An 11,039-nucleotide genomic window follows, 5' to 3' on the forward strand; every position below is an offset into this window, starting at 1 on the left:
TAAAAAAGAAACCGGAGACATAAAAATCACTTCCTTGGACGGAGGAAAAACTATTAAACAGCTGTAAAAACTGTATAAATGTCATCTTCATTTACTCATTACCAGTAACATATAGACTGATATTTACACATCTGAACACAATCTCACATTATACTCTTTTATTATAACGCCAACATTATTCAAATAGCCCTAGTGGTTGCAGAGATACACCTTTTTTAGTTTGGGTATGCAATTTTCGAGCGGAGGCCTAAAAATAGGTGTTTTTTTAAAAGGTTAAATGTCTCAAAAAAACATCAAGCGAGCCAAATGTGCCAGCGCATTTGCAATATTTGAAAGTGTTTGTTCAAAGACGCTGCATATATTGTGTGTTTGAGCATATTCAGTTTGAAAACCTGCATTAAAAGTAGACCGTCGGTGTAAATACATCTCCAGGTCGCTGAGGAAAGGCTCGCTTGTGCGTCTGCGGTCAGCGGAGGGTGGAGTTATGGTTATGGTTATGGTTATGAGAGCCGGGTGTGCCAAAGCTTTACAACCCCAACGCTCATTAATCCAGAGTTGCTCATTAAGCCCACGATTGCCGAGCGCCATCTTTAAGGCCAGACGGAGCTCGTCGTCCGTGGAGGGTCACGGCCTCTGGAGGTAGTGACGGAGGTGGAGGAGCGAGGGATGAGCGATGCCACAGACAGACGCAAAAATATATGGATACAAAATGTCAAACCAAGCAGCTTTTCCAATTATTATGACAACAACATCATTTAAATATTTTTTAAATTGACATGTGAATGTCTGAATCTTCACGTCTGAAATATTTGAAACCTAAAATGTCGTAATTGTTTAAATCAAATACGAGGATTACTTTGATTTCACAAGTAGAACAAAATAATATTATGAGATCAGAGGACGGAAACCGGCAGAGAGAGTGAGAGAGAGAGAGAGAGAGAGAAGGAGAGAGAGATTTAATGGGAGGTCTCGATAGAGGGAAAGGCCCGTTTGTAACCAGAGCGACTTTCGATGCGCCGCTCTGGTTGTAATGGATTTTAAATGTGGCGAGAAAGAAGACAGCACCATGGCAGGGGGATTACCTGAGTGAGGACAAGAGCTGTTTTTAACTTGTTAGAGGGGAGAGGACCCATATTGAGGCCAACACACACACACACACACACACACACACACACACACACACACACACACACGCTTGCTGTCCTAGTTTCGAACCCCCTCTTCTGTGCCAGAGCATCCATCTCATCTGCGGGTCACCCCTGTTGCCTCCAAGGACAAACAGCCCATTAGCTAAATGAGCCTGGGGTCCCGTGCACCTGTCTTTTGCACACCACACACACACACACACACACACATGCCAACACATGCACTTATGTGTGCACGCACAATGGAACCCAGATAAACACACTGAATTGCAAAAAAACTGACCGATAGCTGCAGGCACATAGCAACACAAGACAAACAAAAGACATGAAAAGATAACCTGTGTAAACACACAGAAGGGGTCGATGAAGCCACACACACACACACACACACACACACACACACACACACAGAACATTCCCAGCTGGCCCTGAAACGTCCGTGCAGCAGGTAGAGAGGAGACGGCGGCCGGAGACAAGAGGAAAACAAGTTGCTCCGTTTCTATGAGAAACACGAGGAGAAACAGCAGCAGAGAAACACGCACCTGACACGCCTCCTTCATGCCTCCTCCATACCTCCTTCATGCCTCCTTCATACCTCCTTTACGCCTCCTTCACACCACCTTCATACCTCCTTTATACCTTGTTCATACCTCGTTCAAATCTCGTTCATACCTCCTTCATATCTCCTGTATACCTCCTTCATACCTCCTTCATACCTCGTTCAAATCTCGTTCATACCTCCTTCATATCTCCTGTATACCTCCTTCATACCTCCTTCATGCCTCCTTCATGTCTCCTGTATACCTCCTTCATGCCTCCTTCATGTCTCCTCCATACCTCCTTCATACCTCCTTCATACCTCCTTTATACTTCATTCATGCCTCGTTCACCCCTCCTTTATACCTCAGTTATAACCTTGTTCATGCCTCGTTCATACCTTGTTCTTAAATCCTTCATACCCCGTTCATGCCTCGTTCATATCTCCTTCATACCTCATTCATATCTCCTTCATATCTCCTTCATACCTCCTTCATCCTTCATACCCAACGTCTGAGGATGTTATTCATCTACTAACTGCTCAATACAAGAAAGTCAAAGCTGTGATCCACTTGGAGCCGATTGGAATTTTCTAAATGAAATATCTCGGCTTTCACATGGTAAAACCGTCTCGCCACGAGGTCCATGAGTATAGATGTCATGGAGCTTTTGATCAGATCACATGAACCTCATCCACTGAGTTTTCCCAGTAGATGTTCCTGAGTTAATTGTTCTGTGAGCGCTTCAAAAACACCACAACAATGGCTTCCTTATCTCCTTTAGCATAAGGAACCCTGGACCGAAAGACAAAGAAATAGTACCGTCCCACAATTCCTTGCGGCGGCGACATACCATGCTTCTCAGGAGGTTTGATTCTGATTTTGGACAGGAACTCTTATTTAAAATGTGCAGCAGCATTAATGTGTTCGCTCCTTTTCTATTTGTTAAAAAAAAAGTTATTAATAAAAACAAAAACATGATGGTCATGGAAGTGCTGTTGGATTCTCTGAGCATGAATGAAAGTCTTTATAAAATCTCCTTCACCTCCGTCTTTCACCTCTTGAAGTTTTCCATGTTGAAGTCAAGGAAAAGTGGCTAGGAAAAGACACAGGATGTTATTTTGTTTTTGACTAATGCTGTTTCCAAAGCAAAAGTGACCTTTGACCCTTAAACGGTGCAGCGTTTTAAGAATTTGAAGAATTTTTAAATCACAAGGCGCTGGTTGCTGAAAGGGTTTGTTCACTCAAATTATAAAAACAACATTTATCACTCGTCTCTTATCTTTGCAGATAATGTGGGTTTACATTCGTCCGAGTTATTAAGATAAATGAGAGGAACTGGGAGAACCGACCCTTTAAATTCCATTTACAGACCGAAAGTGCTTCATCACTGTTCTATTATATATATATATCTGTCTATTTCAGAAAAGACAAATATATAAAGTTGGATCTTTTCTGAAATGAAATGGCACGGTGACCCAGACAGCACTATGAATGTGCTATAAATCCCCAATTTGGTCATTATATCAGCGATTGGCGCTCAAACATAAATCCTCACACATCTTTGTGGAAGCTACATTTTACATTTTTTATTTTATTTTTTCAAATCCCACCAGGAACATGTTCTCCTTCCAAGCTGATACTCTGCTGACCTACGTCTAAAGATTTATTACACCGACTCTCTAATAACATCCTGTCATTCGACTCCACTTTGAACCCTGAAATTAAGGTCGATACAGGCAGATTTAAAAAGGTACAACAGAAGAGAGCCTGGAGGAGCTCCGAACCCTGCACTCACATTACTGACTGTCTTCTCATTTAAACAAAAGAAGCTCTTGCCTTTCCATCTTTCATCTACTTTCAACACTCATCCTCCTGGGAATACTTATTCCTGGATCCTGGGATTCTGTGAATGGTTATTGCCCTCAGGGGTGCAAACAACTATAAAAATGGGGAGGAGGAATCTCACGTAGTCGCATGGCCCCTTTTTTTTATCTGATTCATATCTCCGGCCCTCATTGGTGGAAACTGAAGTGGCCACAGGAGACTCGGCGCTTGGCAGACACTCAAGTGGACCCGGGAGAGACGAGGAAATGCAAATGTAGGACACGGGAGCGAGGTTCCCTCCTCCGCAGGCTCGTGTTTGTGTAGGTCGGCCCTGCTTTGCTTCCAGCTGGGACTCTCTGTTCCTTCCAACGGCATTCTGGGTCTTCGTTGAGTTTATGTAACTTGCAGGATCAGGGTGTCAGTGTACCAGAGGTTCAGCTGTTGGGACAACCTCGGACTTTATTCCCTGAAAGGTTATTTTAGGGATGCCGGTTTGAGCTTTTTTAGCTTTTTTTTTAATCATTCAAATTTCCTGGTTAATGATCATGTGGATTACATAAGTTTTGCTTTTCGCAGGTTTAGCCACCACCGCTGTATGAGAACAGCATGTCATAGTACTTCACATAACGTCATTTAATATTATTGTTTTGTTGGTGGTTGTTACTGAAACGATTCCCACAGCTATTGGGAATAATTTGGCTCTTGTTTTTATATTCCAGCTTACCCGGGAGGTTTGTTTACAACTAACATGACCGTGTTTCTCGCCCCCTCAGACATATTTTTAGTGATCAGATAACTTGCACAGAACCAAAACTCTGCAGAATATACGGCACCATATTTCCCTCTAATTCACAGAGGACAGGAATTCCCAAAATCTAAGTCTATTTGATTTGTTTTCATCCCCTACTGCTCTTGGGCGTCCTGCCAGCCTCCTGAAACACGTGAAAAATAATAATGAACTGCTGATTATTTCTCATAGCAGCAATATGATGCACGCCATTGATCTAAAACAAGCTACAGAACAAACCTGTGGAAACCTGGCTAAACTACAATTGAATTTAAATGGGCTGCTTCGATGAGGCGATTCATCACATTCAGCGGAGCGTGTAGAAGAAACAACCCGCAGAGCAAATGCAGCATTTAATTGATGCTGCTGTCCAAAGCAATGCAGCAACAACGAGGAGCATTTCAGCGGGGTTTTGGAAACACACCTGTCTTGAAGACCTCGTAGCGAACGGAGAATCCCGCCCCGTGCGTCTCGTAGTCGGAGACGAACTTGATGAGCAGCTGGCTGCCGCTGGAGATGATCGGAGACGGTGCGATCTTCCCGCAGAACTTCCCCAACATGGGCGAGAGCTCGTCCCCGCCGTTGTACACCTCCACGTAGTCGTACCTGGAGCAGGAGAGAGGAGGTTCAGGTTTAGGCTCTGCTGATCTTTGGATGAATATGAGCTCATAATTAGTATTATTACGTTAACCCGCCCTAATGGATCAGTGAGCATTGTTTTCTGTTCCTCCTTGAGTCTTTGCTTGAATGCACACAGATGTTGAACATATGCACGAGTAATTGTCGTTGTCTGGAACTAATTTATTCGTTCAAAAACTATTTTTTTAGAGGCGTTCCAGTGATTTTATGTAAATTTACTGCAAATGTTTAAGGGGAAGCAATAACGTTGTTTTTCATGCACTGGTAAATTTGGAGATTCTGGGATTTTTCCACAAGCTTTCTTTCAGACTCGTGCAAAGAAAACATCCAAAACACATATTTAGCTGTTTATTTTACTACTTTGTCTATTTATGTTTGTAGATTTCTCCTAAATTCACCAAAAGTCACCATTAGATACTATTAAAACATTTGAGAAAACTTGTAATATAATGTAATGTAAGTAATCAACTGGGAAAGTGTCATAATTAAATCTATTAGTTAAATTGTTTTGAACAGAAAGTGTGTTACAAACTGGAAGCAGGGGGACACGATCAAGCTGCATTGTGGGAAATGTCTTTGGAGTTCGACCCGTACTGGACACTAACGCTGGAGTACGTTGACTTCTCAGTGTCAACAATACTATTGTCAAATAGCATATTAACAAAAGGCAGATTTAAAAGCTGCTGAAGTCTGAAAGACACAAGAACTGTGAAACCACAACAAAACATCTCATATCCGTTTTTCTCAGACATGTTTTTTCGACACTGGCGGGCTTCCGTATTTTGACTGGTTTGAGGCGTTTCCCCCAAAACACCAAAATCTAGTCAGCTGATCTGCTCTGTTAGCAGCGTTTCAGATTGTGTGTTCACTTCAGATAAAATCAGATTTGTTTCCCCACAAGTGAAGACATCTTCTTCCCTATATATCCACCGGTCCACATCTGAAGTGAAAAATCATCTTGTTCGCATTGTTGTTGTTTTCTTTTTGCTTTTCACACCGATAAGAAAACAGCTCTGTCTCAACTGTGTGCGTGTGGGGAAATAAGAGAAAAATAAATCAGATTTAGGAAAGTGCGGCGACAACGGAGAGAGAGAGAGAGAGAGTAGAGAGAGAGAGAGATGACAGGAATATGGAGGCTCTGAGGATCCCACTGAGAGAGTTCATCATGTCCGTCACCCCACTGTCCGGCCGTGTGTGCAGGTCTGCACTCGTATGCTTAAACAAGCCGTTTGTGTGCAACTTAAAAACATGTGCAGCCATAGTTGATGTGTTTGAGCAGGCGGTTCTCTAGCTTTTAATGCACAGAAACCATAAACCAGGAGGCGGTTCATGCAATATGGCCTCATAAAGAGAAACGTCCAAACGCTCCAATGCATGAAGGGGGTTCAAACCAACGTCCTCACACGTGCTACAACGATGAGTGTGGAACCCTTTGATCTGAGACAAAATCAAAGCATTATGAACTGAATCGAACATTTTAAAGAAGATGATCTCGCAGAAGCGTGGCTTGACTTTTCCCCTCGCACCAGAAGAAAAAGAGCTGAATTCCTCCCTGATTAATATTCTCCTAGACACAAGGTTTAGTAGAACTCATCTTCGGCTGTTATCACCGTCCTGCAGTCCAACTACACAAACACAATAGGCCACAGATAAGGGATTCCAGTTCAGGGTCCATCTTTGAGGTTTTGTTGAAAGTCATTCTGGGAAGTGTAGGAGATAACTCTGTGTGGAGCAGCCGACATGGCGGGCGGAGGGATATTTATGAGAAATGCACTTGAATAATAACAATTTGTTTTATCCACATAAACAAAATAGAAAAGCGAGTCACAACAATCTAAAATTCCAAAGTCTCCATCCAACATTTTAAGGACATTCCACATGTCATGACGACATTCTTTTGGCTTTTTGTCACTTTACGCCACGATTTAGGCCACAAACCACTGAGTTAGGTTTCGGAAAAACACCATGTCTGGGCTTAAAATAAGTACGTAAACTCAGCAAATAACACAACATAACTAAAGAATGGAAAGCAGGAAGTCACAACCATCACTCAACGTAATCCCCCCCCCCCTCACAAACACCATAAGTCGTATTTTTTCATACTACATGTGTCACATGAAGGCGTTTATATTGCAGTGAGGTCACACTATATATAGACCAGCCGTAAAAATGCCGCGCACAAAAAGCATGAGCGATGCTGCACGCTGGATGACTTACAAATGGCTGTGTCATCGGTTTGGCTGATCTCACACAGTCGACCCTCACACACTCACAGACTCTTTTTTTTCTTCCTTTTCTGTAATGATAATTGCAATAGCATGCAATTGTCTGCACTTGTAAAAGCCACTTCATAGCTGCTCTTGTTTTCCGCTTCACACTGCCGGACTTGTTCAGACGTAGCGGGTCATGCATGTCAGACATGTTTGGACGGCTCCAACAGATAATCTGTTCCGACCCGGCCTCAAGACTCTGTAACGATGGGAAAAACCCACAGGATGTAGTCCACGACGTTAAGACTCTGGAACATCTCACGTCTTCATAACCGCCGTTTTTTTTGCTCCATGTTTTTTCACATCTGACATTCTCCTTGTTTGGACAGCGATTATTGCCATACATCCTGAAAGCACTTTGTGAGTGTTTCTATAAGCGCTGAACAAATAAATCCCGTCGTCCAGAACATGTTCAGTGATGTAACGAGCGTCTTCCTCCTGCAGCCAGCTGTGGAAACAACTCTGCCCGGCGAGTATCTTAAGCTGAAGAGGGTAAAAAGTACGGAGGGCCAGCTCTTAGGGTCACCGTGTTGAAGCTGACCTCTGACCTTTCCTAACAAGAGAACAGCTTTCCCAAGGAAGCTGGGGTAGAGTATCAAAATCTTCTTCTGGCGTGGCGGCGTGCTGATCAGCGGTAAAAGCTCTCAAGTAAGAATGTGTGGAATGTGTGTCTGATGAGACCCTTCACTCCCGAAATACACACACACACACACACACACAAACAGACCTCCTGACGTAACCAGATGAACGACCGTGCCGTGTTGGACATTTTTGCTTTCCCAGCGGGTTCGGACCGAAGCTCAGACAGCCATCTCGTCTATGACTCGAGGAATTCAGCCGTCGAAGGCTGAATTCTCTCACGGCTAACCGGCTAACGACGTTAGCGCCGCAGACGGACGGCTCGTCAGGTGGCGGTTTCTCAAAGAGCCTCTTCATTGAGTAGGACGTGGGAATTCTTTTTGATCTCTCACAGACATCTTGATTTACTGTCTCTCTCTCTCTCTCTGCTGGACATTTGAAAATATCAAATATCACAGGAAAACCCGATGTGTGTTTGTCAGTGAGCCTGACATTGACATTGAGCTTGACATTAACCGCATCAACGAGACGAGGCAACGGTCATTTTCGATATTATTTCGACAGCGGATCAGTTTGAAATCTTGCAGGGAGCCATGGAGCAGGCAGGCGACTCCTCAAACTTCTTTCACACTTGCTGTCACCAAATGAAGCAGGACTGAAATCTTAAGGAAGTGACACTTATAGAGATGTCTGAGGTCTTGAGCGGGTGGAGGACACAGTGTCACAACCCGAAAGTCTTTCAATGCTTCTTTAAAATATGTGTTATCTGTTTGTTGTTTACCGTATTTATCTATTATAGCACTATTGTTCTTGTTTTTTATTATAATTGTATTGTTTAATTGTTTTATTCTATGTCTATGTTTATTGTTTTGCATCTTTCACCCAGTCAAATTCCTTGTATGTCATACTTGGCCAATAAATTATTCTGATTCTGAATTTCCGAAATGTTTTCACAATTAGCGCATGAATTACATCCCGCCCAGTGAGGTCACAGTGACCTTTAACTACCAAATTGAATCAGTTCACCCTCGACTCCACATGGATGTCTGTTTGGAGAGATTCCCTCCAGGCGTTCCTGAGATGTGACGTTCACGAGAATGGATAACACGAGGCCTCCGGCCGTGACTTTCTTTCGTCTCGAGTCTTTCTCAGAGGGAAGACACAGACAGGAAATCGAGCCGGGGGCATCGCTGTTAAATGGTCTTGGCCACAAAGACGCCCCTAAGCAACACTAAAAGAATAGTTGGCACTGTTGTTGCTGAGGAACGGCTAATCATTAAAATGTGAAGAGCTTTAAAAGGTCAGTCCTCCTTAAGTGAGTCGAACTTTAATCAGCAGGTGCACTTTAAACTCTACTGATACTGCGGCCACACACACACACACACACACACTCGCTACGATTCTCGCTATTTGCGGAACGTATTCTTAGTGAAAAATACATTTTAAGAAAATTTCCCCCGACGCTGCACACCGGGCAAAAAACAGTTTCTATCACTGTCGACGGAAACCCAGCAGGAAAGATGTTTCCCTCCGAGAGAGACTTCATCACATCAATACAGCAAGAATCTCACACAAGTTGCACATAACAAATAAAAAAAAAATGGCGTGAGCAATCAATAACAAGCAGCTCCCACACCTGGAAAGATGAAGAAACATCCGGGTGCAAACTAACATACTGCAGGTCATTTAATTAACCGACCTGCAGCAACACCCTCTAAAAAAATATCACATTTAATTCACAAACATCACCGTCGTGTCGAACACGCAGTTATTCTCAGACGTACCGGCGGCGTTGGCAGCTCGGGGCACAAACTGTGTTTTTTGATGTTTAAATCGAGGTATTTGAGCAGGAGGTGTAAAAAAAAAAAAAGTTCTCTTTCTGTTATTGTTTCTTCTCTGCGTCGCCGACTTGATTTCCCCTCTCAGTCTTATTCCCCGAAAGCTTTACATGCCCGGTGAGACATGGACTTAAGTGTGCTCGCTTCTGAAGTCTCGGTGATGTTTAGGTGATGGCATTTTTATTCACAGCATGAAACCTCCCCTCCCCCGCTACGTCTTACAGAGGCTCATAAAATAAGAGCCATAGAGAGACAGAGAGAGAGCGAGATGGAGTGTGTATGCGTGTGTGTGTGTGTGTGTGTCTGTCTGCATGCAGATGGCCGCACTCGCTCACTCAGTCACTCCAGCCGGTCCTGGAGGCAGTCGGTGTTTACCGAGACGGGGCCCGTTTAATGAAGTGGGTCTGTGTCTTCACACTCTAGTTAAGGAGGAGAGCCGCTCAGTCTGCAGCCCTGCAGCCTCCTCTCCATCTCCTCACAGCACTCATTAAGCGCACCGGCTCGTGCCCTCCAAGAGCAGCTGTCCGTAGCGAATGCCTTGCTCAAGGGCGAAACAATCGCCCCTCACCAGCAGACAGCAGATGTTTGAATTTACATTTTTATGCCGTTAACTGGCACGCTGACGCACAGAACAGCGTGTGAAAGTGGGTTAAATGTCAAAACTAACAAGCTACCGGTAGCAGGAGGTCGAGAGATGTATAAAATCACTGCTGCACCTTGAAGGACTGGGAGTCTGGAAGAAAAGATGTTGATGGGGGAACTCTATACCACTAGCTGATAGAAAACACACAGAATCAATTCATTTATGAAGCTTTTAAGTTTGCATTTTCTACCGAGAAATGCACATTTGAACATGAGACCTATTGGACATTTTTTTTACCCAAGGGTGCAATACTCATACTTGGTTCAAACATATATTGCAATTTGTAAGTATTGCGATTCAATATTATAATTGTTTTAACACAAAATTTGAATCATCCACTTCTATGGACTTTCACTTTGGCAAATTTCCAAATTGACATGGTCAAATGTTTGACTTTCAGCATGTTACCTGTCATGACGGAGTTTACATGCAGCTTTAGCAATGTGTGTACTTTATTTTAATTAATCCACTTAAAAAAAGCTCTGAGCTTATAAAAATGCAGCTATATGCTCATCAATTGTTATTGCTTAGCTTTCTCTGCACTGGGATTGGCCTCTCAGGCTTTATTCCATAACCCACTGATTGATGGGTAAAACTACTTTGACTACTGCATGTTTTCGACAGCAACAAATACAACAAAGTTGCAGCAATTGTCATAGTGGTTGATTAGAAAATTAAAAGAGTAAAAGGCCTTTACACGCCGGGGGTGTGACGAATCAAACGACAGGAAAATGCAAAACACTCGCCTTCAAATATTATATGTCTGGGCCTTTTA

At 43.2% G+C, this 11,039-nt stretch overlaps 1 protein-coding gene across 1 annotated transcript in view; it reads right to left on the reverse strand.

Annotated features, from left to right (window-relative positions):
• The window catches only part of LOC306738112 (neuropilin-1a-like), a gene marked incomplete at both ends in the record, with an annotated part of 75,552 nt that overhangs the window by 47,618 nt on the left and 16,895 nt on the right, over positions 1 to 11,039 (reverse strand). The window contains one exon of the mRNA XM_079219941.1: positions 4,720 to 4,901. Within this exon, the coding sequence (XP_079076067.1) occupies positions 4,720 to 4,901 (182 nt within the window). The remainder of the gene's footprint in view (positions 1 to 4,719; positions 4,902 to 11,039) is intronic.

This window comes from Taurulus bubalis (genome assembly GCF_910589615.1).
Source record: "Taurulus bubalis genome assembly, chromosome: 1".
In the NCBI taxonomy this organism is placed as follows: Eukaryota; Metazoa; Chordata; class Actinopteri; order Perciformes; family Cottidae; genus Taurulus; species Taurulus bubalis.